The sequence below is a fragment of the Macrosteles quadrilineatus genome, unplaced genomic scaffold, assembly GCF_028750875.1.
Source record: "Macrosteles quadrilineatus isolate MER2022 unplaced genomic scaffold, UCM_ALF_1.0 Scaffold_8__2_contigs__length_117827958, whole genome shotgun sequence".
Classification (NCBI taxonomy): domain Eukaryota; kingdom Metazoa; phylum Arthropoda; class Insecta; order Hemiptera; family Cicadellidae; genus Macrosteles; species Macrosteles quadrilineatus.
The window spans coordinates 55,109,362-55,132,918 of record NW_026542601.1 but is presented as its reverse complement, the minus strand read 5'-3'; the positions used below and the strand labels follow the sequence as shown (position 1 = coordinate 55,132,918).

Here is a 23,557-nt window from a genome sequence, read left to right as displayed (position 1 = left end):
CGACTGGCTTGTTTAATATAGGTAATTAAAGAGTAATTAGAGACCGATCGTAGTTACAAACCGAGCACGACCTGGCGGGACGTACAGAAACTGCGGACAGGAACACGACAACTGGAGAGGGAATGCGGGAAATGGACCATGGGGAAACAGTGGAAATGCGAAACACAAATTTGTAAAGTTGGAAATATTAAAGTGCCTGCTCACTTTTCTACAAGTAATTAAAAAAATTTTATTTTATGTTGTCTTAAAATTACTGAAAACACGTCAATGGCAGAGAGGTAACGTAAAATCGAATAGGAAATGGAAATAGACCGTGGAGAAACACAGATAATACGTCACATATTTGAAATTAAACCCTCAGTCATTGAAAAACATTATCTGCTCATACAAAACACATTTGAATTCCCATTTGTTATCACAAGAAGTTTAGTTTTTATTTTATATTGAAAATATTAATAAAGCGAGATGCTTAATAAAACTGTTCTTTCTTTGTCCTACTTACAAGTAGAATTTCAAATTCACAAACATTTAACATCCATCACTGTAAATAAACCAAACATCCTGTATTTGTTTATCCTATGATTTCAAACGATATCTATCTATAGGTATACCATAGGCCTATTTTCTATTTTTTAATTTATATGTTACAGTTACATATTCTGATTAATTTATTATTCAACCATACTATTGTTAGTCACCAGGCTAAAAAATCTCAATCAGGCTAAACTCCTCGAATAAATGTTTGATGAATTGATCTCCAGCGGATTCGCGTTTTACGTAAACTGGCAATCCAACTACATTGTCGGGATATTATTTATGACTTCACAGATGTGTTTTATTTGGGTTGGCAATATTCGCTTGTCGTGTTTAACTGTCAGAAATCATTGAAATATAAAGTTTTCCGTTAAAAAATATTTTAACTCCAACTCAAAATTAACATACTAATGCTCACATTACCATTATCAAATATTTAAATAACATTTAAACCCTAAATGTTGAACACGGACAAAAGAATCCATAAAACAAAGATGTAGGATTTAATTTACATGTAGATTTACATAAATCTATGTACATTTATAGATTTATATATTACTGGTTTGTATAATAAAGTTCTCATATATATTTGTTGTTAGTTAATTCTTGTTTGTATAGCGAATGGAGTTCGTCTTATTTGGGGGTATAACTAGCTAGACACTGTGTAGTAACAAATGTAGAACAATGAATAAAGCAATTACCGCCAATAGATGGTAATGTTAAATGTTGTGTTTTTAGAATATGAGAAAACATTTATCCTCTCGTAACTCTCTTATGAAATGCCACTGGCGTAGAAAAAAAATCATTAGAATAAAAAAAACAAATAAATGTCATTGCGGTTAGATTAGCCTACTATATGAAAACATAAATTTTCGACGTACAAGATTTCCCTATATGAGAACAAAATTTCCATGGAAAATTTCAATAGTAAATATACGCATAAATATTTTTTGGGGCATAAATAATTGTAATTTGGTAAAACAAAAATTTATGCTGACAAAGATGAATATAATCAATTTAACTATTATTTTATCACTAGCTGGGTGCTTGTAACAATAAAAACTTTAATTATGCTTAAAAACTTTCATTTTCATGGAAAACTGATTTTCAATTCTAATTGTTTAGGAGGAAATTTTTATCCAGGATTTTTTGTACGCCGATATTGATAACTTATATCTATACTACATACATAACATATTATCAATATTTTGTATCAGATTCCGACATCAATAAAACGTAACTAACTCCTGTAAATGTTTTGAATAAAAATATACTGAAACAACACAATTGTCAACAATATATTAATTCATATACCGTAAATGTTATGAATAAAATATACTGAAGCAACATAATAATTGTGAACAATATATTAATTCGTAAACCGTAAATGTTATGAATAAAAATATAATGAAGCAACACAATTGTCAACAATATATTAAATCGTATGCCTTAAATGTTATGAATAAAAATATACTGAAGCAACACAATTGTCAACAATATATTAATTCGTATAACCTAAATGTTATGAATAAAAATATACTGAAGCAACACAATTGTCAACAATATATTAATTCGTATACCGTAAATGTTATGAATAAAAATTTACTGAAGCAACACAATTGCCAAATATATTTTAGTTCGTATATCTACTTAGAACAAATTTCGCCGCTACATTTTGCAATCCGTCATCCGAAATGTAGGCATATACAAAAGCTGTTAAAATGCAATAAAGGAAAATGCTTCATACTTACAAAATCTAGAGGAAAATAATACCTGAAACAAATTAAGTTGAAATTAGATTCTTTGTCGTAAGAATATTGGATTTGGTCCAAGGAAAGATATTTAGAATGGATTTAATAACAAGCTTCTGTTGGGACTCAAATGAAAAAATGGGCGGAATTATGAATCGCTTTATAAGATTTTAAAGTCTCAGCCAAAGTGTTAATATCATAATGTTTAGATAATAGTATTCTTTTCTCTTTTTGATCATGCGTGCAAAAAAATATGATATTGGCGGAAAAGCAATATTTTTATATTTTGAGCTAATCTCGGGTCAAAAATAAACTTCTTTTGTAAGGTGAACTATAATTCTCGTCATACAGCATTATTTTCAAATTTAAATAATTTACAGAACAAAGATTTAATGTAATATATAGTTTATAATTAATTGTAAGTTAGCTCCTAAAACTGTTTCTACCTGGTTTCACTAAATGAACAAACAAACATTTGTAAACAGATAATATAACTACTGTATTTGGATAACCAGAGATTTACTCAATTAGCCTTATAAAAACCCAAGTTACTGAATTATTGTTTTATTTCAATATGACCACATATCACATTGCTAAGGGAGTTTGTATCGTTGTAAAGTATATACAAACCTAAGAAGACGATACATAAAAATAAAATCGAATAGTGATGGGCCTATGATGATAAATATTTTATGGACCTATTTTCTTCCACACAAAGTGTATTCTTTTTTCACCCTTAATACAAAAATGACTACCCTCACAGTTAATCTATTTAAAACATCGGTTTATCCTGCATTATAACGAAAGTTTGGTGAGATATCTTAATTTATTATGACTAGAGGTCGTTCATTGGTCAAAAACTCAACCAAAAATATGTAATCTACAGACTTCTCTATTTTCACCCCACACTGTAAATAAAACTGGAATTTATTTCATTTGTTTTGATTTTATATTTATATTTCATTGTTATTTTGTCAGGAAACCCATAAAGCCCATGTATTCTTAAAAAATGTAATTCATTTAATGTGCTTTTTTAACCCATTTTAATTTATAATGGTATTCTGCACATCTACAGGAAAATATCTTTCTAATAGTATGTGCATATTTCCCCTGCGATGCACACGAGCTGAGTAAAAAAGAAACATGCTTGCCTATTAATATATAGATGCAATGAATATAAAAAAATAATTTCATAGTAATATCATTGATTAAACTTAGTTTAATTACTAACCAATCAGCAATTATATTCGAAGCTACACAACTCGTTTACTACCAAGTTTGGAAAGCTTTGATGTTAACAATAAAGCCACAACTTCAACTTCACATTTCACAACAATCAGAACATCAGACTTTGGATCAAAACTATCAATAGTTAGCCTCCCTTGCAGTCAAACAGCTGTGGTACAGTCTAATTGTTAAGTATAAAACAAGATTACGTTCAATGAAAAGACCCAAATAAAACCATTGAGATAAGTTGTCAAGTACGGTATAATAACTTACTATGGCATCGTAAAGCAACACAAGTTAAACTAGGTATTTCAAAGTATTGTTTTCTTTTTTTTCTACGCCAGTGGCATTTCAAAACAATGTGTGTTTAGTAACATTTAAAAAATAATGTTTTGTGGATGTTCCGGGAATTGAACCCTTCCTTTCCGCATCGAAGTCCAAGATGTTAGCTACTATAAAAAAAATAGGCTGGCACACACCCAATACTGTAGTATTCACTGATAACATGTTTATAGCAGCACAAGTAGGAGGCGGCAACGGCAGCCTAAAACAAAGCAATAAGTAAGGCAATTGCCACCAATAGATGGACTGGTGCTATGTTCTGCTGTGATGGAGCAAACTACCGGCCTAGTAGAGTGGAGTTCGTCTTATTTGGGGGTATAACTAGCTAGACACTGTTTAGTAACAAGTGTAGAACAATGAATAAAGCTATTACCACCAATAGATGGACTAGTGCTATGTTCTGCTGTCATGGAGCAAGCTACTGGCCCTACAGTGAAGTTATTCTTACATGGGGGTCTAACTAGCTAGACACTGTGTAGTAACAAATGTAGAACAATGAATAAAGCAATTACCGCCAATAGAATATGGACTAGTGCTATGTTCTGCTGTCATGGAGCAAGCTACTGACCATACAGTGAAGTTATTCTTGCATGGGGGTCTAACTAGCTAGACACTGTGTAGTAACAAATGTAGAACAATGAATAAAGCAATTACCGCCAATAGATGGACTAGTGCTATATTCTGCTGTGATGGAGCAAACTACCGGCCTAGTAGAGTGGAGTTCGTCTTATTTGGGGGTCTAACTAGCTAGACACTGTGTAGTAACAAATGTAGAACAATGAATAAAGCAATTACCACCAATAGATGGACTGGTGCTATGTTCTGCTGTGATGGAGCAAACTACCGGCCTAGTAGAGTGGAGTTCGTCTTATTTGGGGGTCTAACTAGCTAGACACTGTGTAGTAACAAATGTAGAACAATGAATAAAGCAATTACCGCCAATAGATGGACTGGTGCTATGTTCTGCTGTGATGGAGCAAACTACCGGCCTAGTAGAGTGGAGTTCGTCTTATTTGGGGGTCTAACTAGCTAGACACTGTGTAGTAACAAATGTAGAACAATGAATAAAGCAATTACCGCCAATAGATGGACTAGTGCTATATTCTGCTGTGATGGAGCAAACTACCGGCCTAGTAGAGTGGAGTTCGTCTTATTTGGGGGTCTAACTAGCTAGACACTGTGTAGTAACAAATGTAGAACAATGAATAAAGCAATTACCACCAATAGATGGACTGGTGCTATGTTCTGCTGTGATGGAGAAAACTACCGGCCTAGTAGAGTGGAGTTCGTCTTATTTGGGGGTCTAACTAGCTAGACACTGTGTAGTAACAAATGTAGAACAATGAATAAAGCAATTACCACCAATAGATGGACTGGTGCTATGTTCTGCTGTGATGGAGCAAACTACCGGCCTAGTAGAGTGGAGTTCGTCTTATTTGGGGGTCTAACTAGCTAGACACTGTGTAGTAACAAATGTAGAACAATGAATAAAGCAATTACCGCCAATAGATGGACTAGTGCTATATTCTGCTGTGATGGAGCAAACTACCGGCCTAGTAGAGTGGAGTTCGTCTTATTTGGGGGTCTAACTAGCTAGACACTGTGTAGTAACAAATGTAGAACAATGAATAAAGCAATTACCGCCAATAGATGGACTAGTGCTTTGTTCTGCTGTGATGGAGCAATCTACCGGCCTAGTAGAGTGGAGTTCGTCTTATTGGGGGTATAACTAGCTAGACACTGTGTAGTAACAAATGCAGAACAATGAATAAAGCAATTACCGCCAATAGAAGGACTAGTGCTATGTTCTGCTGTCATGGAGCAAGCTACTAGCCCTACAGTGAAGTTATTCTTACATGGGGGTCTAACTAGCTAGAAACTGTGAGGTGACAAATGTAGAACAATGAGTAAGGCAATTACACCCAATAGCTGTACTGGAATTATAATCCGCAGTGATGTAGCAAGCTACTGACCCTACAGTGAAGTTATTCTTACATGGGGGTCTAACTAGCTAGAAACTGTGAGGTGACAAATGTAGAACAATGAGTAAGGCAATTACCACCAATAGCTGTACTGGAATTATATTCCGCCGTGATGTAGCAAGCTACTGGACTTGGGGATATAACTAGCTCGACATTGTAAAGAAACAAATGTAGAACAATAAGTGAGGCAATTACTAACAAAAGATGGACTATTACGATCTGCTGTGATGGAACAAACTACCGGTCCTACAGTGGGATTGGTCTTACCTGGGGATATGTCTATAAGATTTGAATATTGGCAAACATTTGTTTAAGCAGTATTTAACAAAGTTTAATCCGCTAAGGTATGCATTTTGTGTAGGTAAAATATTAAAACTTAAACTGAAAGAATTTCTATGACAATTTATAATAATTGACATTTTTACGATTGTTTGCAAGCAACCTAGAAATAGGAGTAAACTATACAATATAAGTCTGATCTTTCTCCAACAGTAAAAGTAGGACGTGTTACTTATTTTCAATTCTAATAAGAACATTTGAATTAAGTATCTATACATTAAAGTCTAAAACTAACTGCAAATAGATAAGACTGTTAACTCTTTGTTTGAACAAAAAATATAAAGTTGGAACAAACACTGAAATGTTCTTTCGTCCGATTCACAGCAAGTCTCATGGCAGCTTTGTTGAATCCCTGTTTACTGCCAGCTGTTTGGGAACAAAAAACACAACCGTTACTCAGGATTATTTTGTCAACAGTGATTCTGCTTCCATTGTTACTTTCAACGTGTTATTGAAAATCACAGTTCATTGTTGTCCTGAATAAATACGAGAGTTGGAATTACCGTATTCAAGTGAGATTTAAGTCCATTATAATAGAAGACAGTATTTATTCGTTTCGTTCAGACAGAAATTGTATTCTTTCAGTGTGTTAAATTTATAGCAATGTTTTCAAATTAGTATATAAGAGTTTTAATTAACATAAACACATATTAGTCTGCGGTTACACATCTAACTTAGGTTGTAAATAATTGTGTATTACTAAAATAGTGTTTTAGAAAACGGTGACATTTTCATTAGAATCGGAATTCACTTCATGTTTGTTTTATTTTTTGGGGAGGTATAGTTAAAAAAAACAGCTTAGCGACAAACAGAAAAAATAAATGTCTTAATAAAGTGCACTATGTTTGTAAATGCTTTATTATTTTTTCTGTAATATAATTCAGTGAATTGAGACATTTTTGCATTGCTGGTTCAGAATTGCCTGAAAATTGAGATTATGAATATATATTTATTTTATTCACCCTAAATGGACTATAAGCCTGGACTATAAATTGATTATACGCCAATGATCATGGATTCAAAACAGAATAAAGAAATATTTACGTTAATGCATGTTTTTGTATCGAATAATTACGATGCATTTTCTATAATAGTGTGATAATAAAATATATTTGATTAGTGGACATATTATAATAATACACATTTTTATTCTTTACTGTTTATGTTGGTGAAATGAACATTATAGTATTTAAAATATTTATAAAATAGTGACTATTGGCTATACTCTATACATCGAATTTTGCCTGAACATATATTTAAATCTATGTCAGATGCAGAATTAAACTGTATAAACTAAATTACAGTACTAATTAGGCAATATTATTACAGTTTGAGACACTGACGAAACACACTTAACATTTTACTACTAAACAAAATTTTAATGAGCAAGCTTTTATGTTGATGGACGTCTGCAGAGGTTTTGTTTAATTATGTCGCATGAAGACCTACAAAACAAAAAGCTTTTACTGTCAACAACACACGATGCGGGTATATTATCTCTTAAATATATTTAATGACGTGTAATTTACTAAACGATAAACAATAATGGTGTCACAATTCGGCTGACAGAGTCAATATAGATCAAAATGTGCATGAGAAAACATTCAAAATGATGTTTTCCTTTAAACCCTATGTATAAATCTTTTTTCAGATGTCTATCCCGGTTAGCCTTCTTAAGGAAAATTAAAAGACCGTTTAAAAAATATTTGTATTTTATTCCTATTATTGTTTTATTCTAGAATAGCGCATAAAAAAAGGTTTCGACAAATTAAACTCAACTTGTACTTAGGTCAGCTTGTTTATCAATTATACATGTTGTTAAAAACCATAAAAGAAAACTCTGAAGTGATGGTACTTTCGTATAAGTTGATAATAGTAAGTAATTTCAGATGGACTGTTCAAAAATATCAGAATAAATAACTTATACACCATAATACTACGTATAAATGTATATACGGAAGGTAAACAAAATATTTATATTTACACACCGAATTAGAATAACAAGTAGTTACCTTCTTGTAGGACGGTTTAGGTGATTTTGTATCACTTTCTCCTCTTCATGAATGGCTAACATATTTCGTATTCAATCTAATTTAATTTTTGTATATGATACAGCTGTTGACATACTGTATAATCTTCTGTATTATGCACGTTTGATGCATCGCAGGTATTACATTATCAATTTTCGTATTTTTATTTAAAAAGTCTACAAGTGAGTTGTTGATGTATAAACGTCAGCAGATTTCTAGAAAGTGTAATTAATATATTACTTGAAATCGTATGGATATCTTTGGATGCGATAGAGAGCGTTAAATCTACTCGTCTACCTTGATAATCTACACATTCTTAAAAAAAAAAATTCCAAAATAAAACAATCCAGCATAAGTATGTTCTAAGATCAAACCCGGGGTATTAACTTCCTACCAAGGTTGAATTGCATGACTATTCTAATCAGACGGTAAATGACGCAACATTGAATGAACGCGTTTCGTTTAAGAAGTGTCATAGATTGAGTGATGCGTTTAAGCCGCGCCTCAATGCGGTCGGGCGACTCACTAGCGCTTTAATATTTAAATGCCCGAGCACACCTAATCATATTCATCATACGCGCTCGTATTAAACGAATATTTAACGAAGATGAGTCTTCATAGATTAATCTCTTGGTTTAAATCTTTATCACAATATTTTGAATAACCCATCTGTCCAACGGTCCTATAATACGTAGACGATTAAATGACTTTAACTAATTGAACCCGTGTGTGTCTACAACGAAATGAATAATCTCTGAAATAAAACTAATAATCATTTCGTTGTAGACACACACGTGTAATAGGATTTTATTTTGAAACATCTTTCTCGAGGACTGTGAAGGATATATTTTTAATGTTTTCCTGAACATGCCATTATCAGGGTTGTTGTCTGGAAAACAAGTGGGAAAACAACTTTGACTTTGACAGTAATAAAGTCATTCGAACTTTTTATGAACGTGAAGGTAAACTTAAAATAACAATATTGTTAATTGTCAGTGACTAATAACAGAAGCATTTTGATTAACTAAAATTCGTATAAAATGTGATATTAATTTTTTAAGGCCTACTAAAAAATGTTCAACGACTATAATTTATAATCATCGCTATAAAAAAATGGGGGGAAATGTTTGCGTTATCCTAAGTATTAACATCAATATACCTACTTACTTTGTGTGAAATTTGTTGACAAATTATAAAATTTCTTTTATGTTTTGTTTGTCATTGTTTGAGTAATTGTGTATACTGAGCTGTTTCCAACTAAGCTTCAAACATGTTTAGGGTTACCATACAAAATGCATGGCAAAGGGATCACTGGGAATAATTAAACGAAATTCGGCTTCAAAGCTTCACTTTTGTTTCCTGCTCGGCATCAAACTTCTAAACTTTCATGTACTCTTTTGTCTACCGTATTAAGCTGCTGTAAGCGTCATTCAAACTTAACTAGAGTTTTATAAGTTTTAAGTCGATTCTCAAGAGCTTAGTTAGATTTATCCCTTCTGTTCAAGGTATACATCGTTTAACATGTACAGAGGGGAATATATTTATGAAAGCATTTTTATATATAACTATGATATCCATTACACTAGTGTATTATTAACCATTATACTGTATCATTATTACATAATAATACTGAGACGGCGAAACAATGCTGCTTATTCTGTTTTGTGGACCACAACTTTGTTTGATAAACACAAACAATATTCTATTTGTGTATTATGTTTTATTGAATAGATATTTTCTCAGCGAAAGCTAATACAGATCGTGGTCGTTGGGTAAAATTAAATAAATTGCCACGTAAGCAATTCCTTTAAAATATGGGCTATCAAAGAAATATTGAAATCCTTAAAATAGCTAGAAAAGATCAAAAAGCAATGTAAAAAACTATCGGGTTGAAAAATATTCCAGTCCAATTCAGAGCAGTGAGAGACGTTTTAACTTCAACAGTGAAAAACGCTCCAACGACAAGAATTGAGTTTTTATGAAAATTCCGACTCTACTGTAAAAGTTAATTGGTCCTAGAGTAAAAACGAAGATTGCTAAGATCCACGGTAGAACTACATTCTTTACAAAAACCTCAGGAAGAAGTAAACATAACGGTAACATTTAACTACCGGTATGTCACGATTTCTCTAACTGCACATCAGTATTGTATTTTCTTATTTGATAGCTTAGTTTCCTCATTAATAATAAAAATATTCATTGTAAATAATTACTGCAAGGGAATTTTAAGGATTAATGGGATCTGCCTTGTTTCAGTTGGTTCTTAACATTATACACAACGGTAGTAGACGTTCATAGTGCACAGTTGGTCATAAACCCTGCCAAAACAAAGATTTGATAATATCAGTCATTAGTAGGTCCTAAAGTGATTTTTTTCCAAAAAAACTAGTTGAAAAAAAAGAAAGTGCCAAAATGTTTAGTCATACAGCTTTTTTTTTTTTTTTTTTTTTTTTTTTTTTTTTTTTTTTTTTTTAGAAAAACAGTTCATTACGTAAGTTTTAGGGGGGTTCCCTTTATAGATTAGTTCTTGAAAAAGTTTCCATCTAGTTATGGTAAAACGAGAATGATTAACAATTTTTTGTACTTTTACGTATTATGTACATTATCGCCAAAACAAAAATACTTTCAATTCCCAAAAACTGGATTTTTATTCATTTTAATCGAAAAGTAAATAACGGAGTATGTTGTGATAAATTACAGAGTGTGACATTTTAAACAATACGAAATTAATTATTAAACTTGTTTAATCATACTTAAATTGATCTGGAACATTTCATTTGCAAAAACGGCGAAAAACCAAAAAAAAACGTACAGCTGTGGTCATCAACTTCACTTCAGTATGTTATTATTTTTGCCTTAAGAATAAAAAGTCCTTAGCATTACAACGTACCATTGACTACTAAAAACAGTATGACGAACACTTTTGTTTATTATTTCGTAATATACGAATTTAACAGTTACACTATCTAACAGCACGAGCAACAAGCCAGTGTTTAAATGCTGTTATCAGTTATCAACAGAGTAAATACACTTCCATATCGCAGGTAAATACAATATCAACAGTGTTGTGTACATTCACCCACTCGCAACCGAGGTTTCAAATGTTTGCTCATTTCATTGCCTTCGCATTTCTACTACATTTTATTGGTTTTACAAAGTAAAATAATTGTGTTTTACCAAGGATACACGCTTAGGGAGCTAGTGTTTAGTGTGTTGTGTGTTTAGTGTTTAGAAACTATTTTGAAATTTTGAGTACGAGTACATACATAGGGGTGCAAAAGTAGTTTATACGGTCGTAGTTGATTGGTCAATACATTTACGTTTTAATGCAGAAAATATTCTGCTGAAGTCATCACTGTAAATTTTTATCTCTTTGAAATAACCAGTGGTTTTGCAGGAGAAAATAGGCTGGTGAATAGTTTTGTTAATTTCATAGCATGGTAATTGTTTTCTAAATTGTGTTTATCTTTATGTTATACTGTATATTCCGCCTTATATTACAGTTTTTTTTTATAATTGTAATAACACACAAGGGCCTAAATGGTCTATTCGACATTGCTTCTCCATCCAATTTATTTTTAATTTCGTATTCATTTTTTTATTCTTTTCTACATTGGATTCGCTGCATTCGATACGTGTATTCAAACTGAGCGAATAGCCTAATAAACTTTAAAGATATTTTTTACAAATAAGAAAACGTAAAGTTGAGAACCAATTTTACTATGCCCTAACATAGAAAACCAAATAATCAAAGGTTACTAAAAGCCAAAATTAAATTAAGTTTTTAAACATTCTTAGTCTTTTAAAAATTGCTTACACAATTGTAGAACCAATATAAATTTTAAAATAATACAATTTAAAGACTATAATCTCCAAAATTTATTTAGATTCACATTTTCCCGTAGCAATTATCCCAATACATCTCCTAATTGATAACAGAGAAGTCATCAAGCCACGAGATACGTATTAGGATTATTACAGAGGACAGCATGCTAAGCCCAGGGCGGTGAGTGGTACATTAAACTGGGAGAGAAAGATAGAGAACCAGTTAGAACCAGACGTGAGCCCGTTTTTTGACCGGTCTTCTTCTAATTGTTTTACATTCCCCTAGTAGAGCACTGTGTCTTTTGTCCGATACTTCATTCACCCAAACTAGATAGAATTGCGGATGGGGCAAAATTCCACCTTTCATCAAAGTTCTTTTTTAATTGTCTGCATTGATTAAACTAGTAGAACGTAGAATGCTTTAGTGAGAGACAATAAATTGCTAAGGACTTAAAACCGGGAGTTTTAAAACAGCTTTGATGACTACATTTTGCCAAAATCATATTAAAATGGTACTGCTGTACTAGTATGTGGCGTTAAACATCATAAAATAAGTAGCCTACTTGTTGAGTGGGTGGTTCAGTCGGTAACAGTCGTAAACACGGTCAGGGAAGTCTTGGGTTCGAACCCTGGTCCCTGCCACTACTTTTTATCATTACATTATATTTACATTGCACCCTTGTACTGCACCGGCTCGCCCCTTACTTTGCTGGATACGTTCCACGCAATGCAAGGTGACAAGAACCCACCATCCTATTAAAAACAAAGTAGTTGACAAACATTTTCAATGCCGTTTTCTTTAGTATATAGTCATTGTTGCCTTGCAATAGACAAAGGTCCTGATACCTTACAGGTCTGATGAGAAACTAAACTAGAGAAGTAGGCAATTTAAATTACTATTCAATATTCAATGCGATCAGAAAGATGGCAAAAAGAGTGGGATGACTTGAATAATGTATTCTAAGAGATTACGTAATTTTACCTTATTATAATACTCTACAACGAGCGTGCGGAAGGGCATTAGCATGCAGGAAAATTATGAATTATATTTCCATGCCCAATCATTTATGAAGAAACTGTATCTAAAATTTATTAAATTACCAACATACTAAGACTAGTATAGTGCATAGCTCGATTGAAAATCATTCAATACACAAACTTCCACAACTCGTCAATCTTCATAGCTTGATAAAGGATAAATAGATTGAAATAAGGGTCCAAAAGCATACAGGAAACGGGAAACAATACAATAACAGGATGCATGCATGAACATAAGAAATCATAATTCCTAGCAAAGAATTAACTGCAACTATATCATCTAGTTTATAAAAGAAATAAGATAATTAATGCGTGAAAACTAATTTAATTTCTAATAATAAGAAAAAAAATGTAACTCAATACAAACAATTCCAAAACTTTTGAACATTCGTAAATTATAATTAGAAATAAATCTAAAATTCGGGATGGGAAAACAGAAAAAAATACTTTGTATTCCAAATTAACACAAAAATATTTAAGTATCGCTACCTTAGGGGAGACGGGTGGTTCAACGTTGCCAGAAGGAAGATCTCCCTAAAATACAAAATCTAGTTAGCTTAGTTAGATATGTGTGTCAAATCTACATACAAGAAGAAGAAACATTTCACAACATTATTCATTTAGCTGCACGACGTCGTTGACAAAACTGACCAGTCAGTAGGAGCAGCAAAGAGGTCAAGAGGACTTTAATATTAATGGCTGTCAACTGAAGAACCGAGGACCTGCGCAATCGTACTCTCGACGACGAAAAAGGATGAATGAGTCTGGTTTTTCAAGTGTTTGGTTCACACGAAGGACTGTCTTCTGTGTGTGTTAGTGAGTGTATGTGTGTGTGTGAGTGCGAATGAATGAGCGAACCGAGTTCACACGACACCGGCTTATCCGGATTGTTCAAGGTCAGATTATCGAGTGATAGTATAACCAGTTTTCCAACACGATCACCAAGATGTGCAGCATATAGCTGGTACCTATATGGGGCTCAAATACAGTATTAACTTGTTTCAAGTATTGCTGCAGAGTAACTTCAGTGTAGTAAAGTCAGTGTTTGCAATGTTGACAGAGCAGATTTATCTCAAGTGCGAGTGCCTGAAGATTGGGAAATGGGTGTGTTACGGTGTGTAGCTTTTTTACTAACTACAACATAAAGTCAATGCTACTACTGCTTCAGCAGCCATTAATCCAACATGCTATGTCAGATGAACATAGTACCTCCTCTGCTTATACTAAAAAACCATCAGCCGTTTCTTTAGCTAAGCTAATTGATTATTAAAAGTCCTATGATCAAGGGCAGCTGCCGACCGATCATACCGAACCATACCCGCGTTAAGACACGCGTATCGGGACCCTCTGAAGTTCCACAAAGACGGCAACTCCTTGACATCCGGAGTCTTGGATGGATCACGCGACCAGACGGTTCCTGGAACACTGCAGTGATCGGACAATGGTCAGAGAGCGTTATTTGTAGCCAGACCAACAATGGAACAGCGGGAGGCTATATCAGCATCGACGCATCTGCGACTCTCGTTTGGTTAAGGATCTCAGATCGTATCTGACGAAGATAAGTTTGGCCGGATTTGATGTAGAAACCGCTTCAAGATCGTTGTGCATTGTGGGAACTAAGGATTTTCGAATGGCGGATTTGATCTTTCATAATTGTGAAATATTCGTTTGGATAGGATACGGAACCTATGGTGGGAAAAGTACTTGGCTAGTTTGACAGCTTGGTTTATGTTGGGGTTTTTATCTGATTTTGTAAGTTTAAGGCGATGAGGGGATTGTAAATAGGTATTTTGTAGGTAATAAATTTAATTTTTGTAAAGTCATTTTCAAATCGAAGTACTAATTTTACTGGGAGATTATACAGATTCAATAGTAAATATTAACAAGAAAAGATAATACCATCTTGCCTTTATGACAATACATTCCAGGTTTTAATTTATTCTTAAGCTCGTTTGGACATGAGAGGAAATAGCTCTTTACCGTTACAGGAGTATATTTTGAATATGAGAACGTTCTAGTTGTATTACGTATAGTGTGATTTTAGCTAAATGTTAAGTGTAAATTAAAAAGTGGGAAAATAAGAATTAAATTTCATGTCACCTAATGGCCTTGGATCTTATCAGAGATGAGTTTGGTTAGATTTGTAATCTTATTTGAGAAAAGAAAACTCATTGTACAAACAGTTTTGCTAGTCTAAACTGTCTCACCACTTATTTATGTTGTTTGCATTCAATATCGAGTAAATATTGGTTTGGTTGGCTAATAGTGAAAATATTAGAACTAAAAACGTTAGGCCTATCTAATAGATTTTGTTTTAACTAGTATAAGATTAGACTGTAGCAAAATTTACACTTCCTCCATTTGTTTAATTACGATTCAAAATTAGTATTACACCCTCTAATCTTTCCGATACAATCCATCATCACCAACCTATGGGAGGGAAGTCCCATAGGACCACCATAAATCTGGGGGAGAAAGAGGTGTGTAATAAACCTGTTAACTATGCATAGTAACGAGGGACCGGCCTTTGCCTCAGTTATTAAGTGGCGTTTAAAGAAAATTAAGCGAATGAAAGATACTTTATGGCTGAAGACCGCCTTCCATTTGTAGGCTGAATTATAGTCGGGAGGATCACCCGGGCCGTTTCAGAGGAATTCCGAATGCATAGGAAATGTAATATTCTGGACGAAGCTCCTCTACAACTTCACATGGAATTAAAGTGTCTAGATTTTGTTTACAGTGATGCTTATAATGGGGCATATAAGCTTATATGCGTTTACACGAGCTTATATTTGACTCTTTAAACATTAGCAAACAGAGCACTGACATGAAAGATAATGACATAAAATACATTATACGCATACCTAATCTTGTTTGGAAGACGTTGAAAATACTTAGGACCAGAAGAATGCACACAGAATTGTCCGTATAATACCTAATCACCTGTTAAGCATTTTTGTAAGATAATTTTTTTTTTTAAACATCATTTAATGCCCAATTGACAATATCTTACATTATTACAGAAAAGGAAATTGTAGTCCTAATTAACAAAATAAAAGTTAGGGGTTTTACTACTATATTCGGTTGCATGTAGGGTTAAAAAGTAAAATTTTGTGTTTTCATAAAACTTAAAAAAATAAGTTTGATAATTTGTAAGGATAAATTCTATTCATTTACAGTAGGGTGAAAATCCACATACAAATGTTGAAAAGAGTATTAAATGCAACAGACTCCGACCAAAGATGTTTAATTTGTGCCTACTAAACCAACTTAAACTAAAACTATTTCATTTAATTGAGTTCTGAACCTTAAATTACTAAGGTACAATCGAAAGGCTGACTGATATAAATATAGGCAAAAAACCCGGGACAATGTCGGTGTAAAATAGCGGGTAACTAGAGAGAAGATGTGGTTTCACTTCTTTTGTCCCGCCGCGCCGCTGTCGCTGTCGCTCTCTCTACTGATGTTATTTGTAAGTCTATCGTGTGGTTTGTCACAATTTCTAACTGGCTTGACCTATTAACCGGGAAATGGTAATCATTAACTGAAGGCAAGTTAAACTAGTGACAACCTTATGAGTAAATTTTACTGATTGAACACTGTAACTACCTATTGAATCGGCGTCTTTGTGTTTAACTCTGGTAAATATTAATGAATGATTTTGTTATGGTTACAAATGTAGTAGCTAGTTGGAAATGAACTGAAGTAACATTTTAACAGCCTATTAAAACATCATATTGACCTGTTGAAACGATAAATTATAATCATAGCCTGCGAGTTCTCAACTAGATAGAGATCTGCAAGTGATGTGCAGAAAGCAACAAATAGATAGTTCTGTTCTGTGCTCTTTGTCAATGTGTCATCTTTGAACACTTAGACAAAACTATAACAAATTGTTCCATGTAAAAAATGTGTTTTAGTAAAATGTGTTTTAATTATGGCTGTTTAAAAAAGAAATGTTCTAACAATAAACTCCTGTTCAGACAATCATTACGTAATAACAAATTTTGAAAACCATACTATAAAAAATAAACCAGTCAAAAATATCTGTTAAAAATTTTTCCAGAAGAGGTTTTATACAATGTACAAAATATAAAGATTTATCTGCACGCACTCTTGAGGCATCAGTAAAAAGAAATAGATCAAACACTTTAAGGGCAGAAAACGAACAGTTTTGTACCAAATACGAAACATTTCAACTTACCTAAAACACAAACAATTACCTCTACATTCACAACACCACAGAGGCCATCGCCCGTAAAATACAATGTGAACACGTTCACGTGTCGAGAACACAAACAATTGTACATTTTATGGGTCAGAGCTACCAAAACATTGTACAATATTCCTATAAATAAGCCACGGAACCGGTTCATTACTGATTTCATCTCGGGATCTCCAGCCTAATATTATACGACGGACTGGTTCCTTGCCTAGTTTTAACGCCTACCCATCGAATAAACATAGGCATTTTGGTAGCTTGCCTAAATCGTTAAACGCAGTCCGGAAAGATTTGAAAGCGCGAAAAGAAACACCAGAGATATTTGGGTTTACACCAAGGTGTTTTTGAAACGTTTTCAGAATAACTTGTCAATATTATGTTAGTTTACTTACGGCAACGGGTTGTAGACATTGTCGTGACCCTCTGTGGTGCACGCGTATTTGATAAGTTGATAATTGACAGAGGTTGATACATTTGAAAAGATTTTTTTACAAGATATAATTTATTAATATAAAGGTGAGTAACTGTTGTTGATACTGAATTGAAGACTGATTGTTAACAATTAACATATGGCAGATGTTTGGATTTAACTTATTGCCAACATAGAAAATTTAAATTATGAATATAAAACATATGGTTGAGGTACTATAGACGTGATAAAGGCTATGTTTATTTTACTAATCCTTCTAATCCTAAATAATATTTTTATAGACATTTTCCTTCTACTGATTTTCCGTTGGCTTATCACCACCAATACTTATACTGTACTAAGGATAAGTAAATTTTATAGTTGTTAAGATAATCAAAAGTCTGTGGTATAATTTGATTAAAAGTCGAATGGCTTAGCAAGATTTACCTTTTTAAGAAAGTGATGAGGATAAACTTTAAACAATAACTAAAGAATTCTTTGATACCTACAAACGCAGAACTAACGCTACAGGACTATGCAGGATAGTCACATAGTGAATATGTAAAAGAAGGTAAAGGTAATATAGTAGAGTTTGTTGTAGTAATATAGGAGCAGACAAAGCTGAAGCATTGACCATGGAACAAAGTGTAGTTGGTTTTCACCGGAAATTGAAATAGAAACAGGGATTTGGGTGGTAACCCACAAAACTAGCATTGTATTTTTTATTAGTTACTGTGACAAAAACAAAGAATGTAATGGACTTTCTCATAGTTAACTTTTGTCTTTCCCGGACATAGTAGTCATGTTATTTGAACCTATTTAGTTTTTTGAGCAGCCTACCTACAAATTTGTTTAAACAATATGTTGGTTCAGTAAAATATATCAATAAAATTATTAGTAACCATCATTCGGCACTATCATTGACCAACATTGCCAGAATAGTCGAATGAATACTCTCCATTTTGGACTCGACTTAAATGTCATACAATTCCTTGAACGAACTCTGTTTTGTAGAGTATATCCATAGAATCGTTAGATTAAATTTAACTATGTACTGTTTGTACAATATGATCTTAATTATTCTTGGTATCATGTTCATAGGATAATTTGATTCTATAAATATTTCTTACTTTAGCAATGCACACACACACTCAATCATTTATTTTATGGAGCATCATACAATAACTGCACCCATTTGATTTTACTATTGCTTGAATATACCTAATTTATCCTAGTTATATACTATCGATACCACTCAGCAAAACTATTTTCATTGAAGTACACAGTAGTTTCATAACTTCTTCTCAACAGGTAAACAGATTTGATTTTATTCAAGCGGAACACACTAGAAGCAAGCAGTTCTGGATTCTTTATGTATGAAATTAAACACTACGTAATACCTTCAAACGATGAAACCATGTTTTATAACTCTTTCTCTCTAAATTTAGCTACGGTTTCTATTAAATGTCAGGTATAAGTGGCTAATCGTCAATTTTTAAACCGATTATGCAATAAATAGTTAGTTATAAGTTACAATAAGATTAAAATATAAAAGTTTCTGCAATTTTCCAAACCCGCTTCAAACTTTGATATTATAAATCTACTTAAGATAGCTGAGAGGCTTAAGTCTATAAAAACTAAATTAAAACTAGGCCTATTCTACATACGCAGGTACAGTTTTCCAATGGCTGCAGATAATATAAATCCTTTTTTCAAATCACCTCCGAGGTTTCCCTAATCTTATCTGCAAACAACACGCATATATTTCACGGAACTCTTTTGCATAGCCATCAAAGCATTATGAGTCCCATGATCTTTTATCACATGATTTGCATACGATTCAGCAATAATATTCGAGTGTTATGTTAGCCAAACCGCAAAGTCAATATGTATGTAAATGTGTGAGATAGGGAGTATGTACAAAACAAACCTTTTCCATACTTCTATTATTCCCAATCTATATAACGTTGAAAGGTTCGTGAAAATTAAAATAAAGCATTACGTGAACCTTCATATGAATTATTATAATTAGCTGTGGACAAATTGTTGGCTTAGCCTATTATTCTGTACAGAGAAAAGCGTTAAAAAATAAAAGAAACAATATTATAACAATATTATTGCCAGAATAACAGTGGAATCTTGATAACAAGTCCTCCTTGATAACGAATCCTCCTTGACAACAAATCCTCCTTGATAACAAGCCCTCCTTGATAACAAATCCTCCTTGATAACAAATCCTCCTTGATAACAAGCCCTCCTTGATAACAAATCCTCCTTGATAACAAGTCCTCCTTGATAACAAATCCTCCTTGATAACAAGCCCTCCTTGATAACAAGCCCTCCTTGATAACAAGCCCTCCTTGATAACAAGCCCTCCTTGATAGCAAGCTCTCCTTGATGACAAGCCCTCCTTGATAACAAGCCCTCCTTGATAGCAAGCCCTCCTTGATAACAAGCCCTCCTTGATAACAAATCCTCCTTGATAACAAGCCCTCCTTGATAGCAAGCCCTCCTTGATGACAAGCCCTCCTTGATAACAAGTCCTCCTTGATAACAAGCCCTCCTTGATAACAAGCCCTCCTTGATAAAAAGCCCTCCTTGATAGCAAGCCCTCCTTGATGACAAGCCCTCCTTGATGACAAGCCCTCCTTGATGACAAGCCCTCCTTGATGACAAGCCCTCCTTGATAACAAGCCCTCCTTGATAACAAACCCTCCTTGATAACAAGCCCTCCTTGATAACAAGCCCTCCTTGATAACAAGTTCACCTGGATAACAAGCCCTCCTTGATAACAACTGTCATCTTAAAAATCCCCATGAATTTATTTAACACTCAACCACATGTTATTGCAAAACTATAAGAACTAACCTATATAGTAGTCTTATTTAATAATCTTCACGAGAGTCTCATTAGCCAGGTTCTACTATATGTACCTACCTGTTTATCACCATGTGTAAATTCTAAAAAGAATCGTGGTAGAAAAAGTATACCTCTATTGGAACAAAATCTAAAATGATTTCCTCACCGGTACCACATTTTATATCCCTAAAAGGTTTTACACTAACTCACACAAATAGTACGGAGCACAAAGATAATTGAATTTAATTGGTCAAAAAGTTAAGTGTATAAAATCAAATGACTGTTGTAGCAGAGTAGAAGTACAATGGTAATTTTAATAAAAGGTAAAAGGAGTATTCATAAAAGGTATTTTCTAATAATTCGTAACCCTATAAAATATTCACGCATAACGTATGTAACACAATAATCACCATTTCCATAATAGTGACAGTATAAATGGAAGTGTAAAGAGTTTTAAAGGATTATAACTATCATCTTTTGGCTTCATAAAAACCTTCTTGACGCATCTCCACATAATAATCCCGAAATCCTCTATCATACTAATCCATTTAAACACTAAATTCATCCAATCAATTAAAGGTACCGTAATGAAAATTGTGGCGGGAAGGCTGGCGGGGCGGAAGCGATCTTTCAATCAAGGGTATAAATATTGACCGAAGCTAATGGACGGAGCGGGGGTCGTGGGCACGAGCGCACTTTTTCAAAAAAGATACGTTTTGTCTGGGACAAACAAACGGTGGGACCACCCAGGGAAGCCATTCAAGCAGTCGTGGGTGAGTTTTACCCGTCATGCGGCGGCTATTCATCATTTGCAGACTGTAGACGTAGTGGCCTTCCTCAACGTTCTTTATGCAAAGATCGCAACAGTTCCCAAGCCGAGGGTCAATGTTTGAAGCGGACTCCTAGAGAAAGGGTTAGGACACCTGTATTGTCAGGGAAGATCCGTAAGGTTTGCTGATCCTTTGCAGACAAGGAATTTGCCAATCAAAGTTCATAGCAGATTACTCGAGAAAATACTACAGTACTGTAATAAGAACGAACTGGTCAGCATCCAACTGTAATGTTTAGGAAGTTCGGAGTCGCAGAAGTTTACCATGTATCCGAAAGATAAAGTTCTACATTAATTTACAGACTAAGTGTCCTTCGTCTTCTGCATTATTAGCGCAAATATGGGAGTAGCCCGATTACACCGATGGTCAGGCATCCCATCCCACAGTATATGATTGCAACGACAGCCCTTTTTGGGGATCACCCGATTGCAACGATGGTCAGTTATATATTTTCCCCTAATATGTTTAGTGAATAATCTGAGGCCCTTGTAAACAAAGTAGGGAAGAGTCCGGGTGTGAGTCGACTGAATGAATAGATTTCAAATTGACTAGCAAGTGAAAAGTGTTAAGGTTCTCAGAACACAATATGACTACATTATGCAAACTCACTCGTAACTTCGGTAAACCGTGATCGCATCGCCTGAAGATCCATCAATAAAACGCATCCTCGCTTTTTACAACCAAAAACCCACAAACAATTTTCGCGGCATTCTCGTGTTCCAGTCAAGCGTGTTATTAAAGGGTATAAATATCACAGAACACCTGGAGGTGAGATATTCGGAATTTGGCGGGAGGCGGCTAATTTAGGAGGGAACGGAACAGTTGGCAGCACTGGTAAAAACAGCTGTGCCAGTGTTGCCACTAGGGACGATGATTAACATCGTTGAATATGTAGCAGATGTAAGTTCGCACTTTGTAAACAAATCGCCAGTTGACTGGTTTACTGTTTTAGTTGACTACTTCAAGATTTCCGCACTCTTGGCAACGTAAATATCTGGGTCGGCGTTGCCACTACAGCGTTTTAACTTTACGTTAAATAGTTGATGACATTTCCTCAACATACAAAGCTTTAATTACTGTTATAGCTAAAGTGTCGTAAAACCGTGTAATAGTAATAGTTTCTATCTGGCATAGTTTGACGTAATTAGAGGATATTCGTAGAAATACAACATTCAGATAAACCCTAAAGTAAAATAGTGGAACAACTATTGCACAATAAATATACTCTTCATTTACCCAAATAGCAAATTGTTGTTAAAACCAAGACATAATGAACTCTTTTGTATTATAGGCTACCCTTAGTAACTTGAGGAGTATTAAAACGAAGTATATTATTTCAACTTCTAGGCTATTTAACAACAATATACAATGACCTATACAACAATATACACAATACACAATATAAATGGTCTATTTACAATGACGGCTCTAAGAAGCATTTTACAGATAAATCAGAATAGCACTAATATATAATTCTCCAGAATATTACACATTGCTATCAAATCCCATTTTAATTGATTTGTACAGAATCTTAAAAGATATTTTCATACTGATACTTAAGGCCACTCGAAGTGTTACAGAAACGTAGAAATAAAATTCTTTACTGAAATGCCAATCGCAAAACCACCTCACCGATTTCAACTATGAGTAAATGGCCCCACTTTTTCCACTTTTCCACCCCAAGTGATTTCGCATGTTCCACCGATCTTGTCGTATCTTTGGCATCTTCGGTACGGCCGGAACGTGGTCGGTCTAGTGGTGACTTCGAGGAACTGTCACGCGTCTAGTTAGTGTTAGTGGCACAAAGCTTGAATGGCGACACTTTCTTGACCAGCCTCCAGCCGCAGCCCGATTACGTGCTCGTTCAGCGCGTGCTCGTACAGCGCACCAAAAAATGGCGGAATATCGTGCTCGTACAGCGCAGTCTACTTGGAACGCCCGTCTGTCTATCTGTCTGGCTACCTGCTCTGTATTTCAATGAACTAGCGGTACGAGCTTTGGACTTTGTCTAATTTGTGAATGGCTGTTTAAGTCCTGATTAAAACAACCACCACCAAAATCGTAGTTTTTGAGGATGAGGATCCAGATTTGCACTTTATGTCCAAGGCCGCTTGTGAGAGTCAATAATTTGAAGCTATGTCTTTGTTACTTTTTAAAATATTTAACTGG

The 23,557-nt window shown here is 34.0% G+C and overlaps 1 protein-coding gene across 1 annotated transcript in view; it reads right to left on the bottom strand.

Moving 5' to 3' along the window:
• Window positions 1-23,557, bottom strand: part of LOC129001237 (tensin-1) — a 386,355-nt gene that overhangs the window by 278,777 nt on the left and 84,021 nt on the right. Inside the window, exon 2 of the mRNA XM_054428467.1 lies at window positions 13,558-13,602. Coding sequence (XP_054284442.1) covers window positions 13,558-13,602 — 45 coding nt within the window. The remainder of the gene's footprint in view (window positions 1-13,557; window positions 13,603-23,557) is intronic.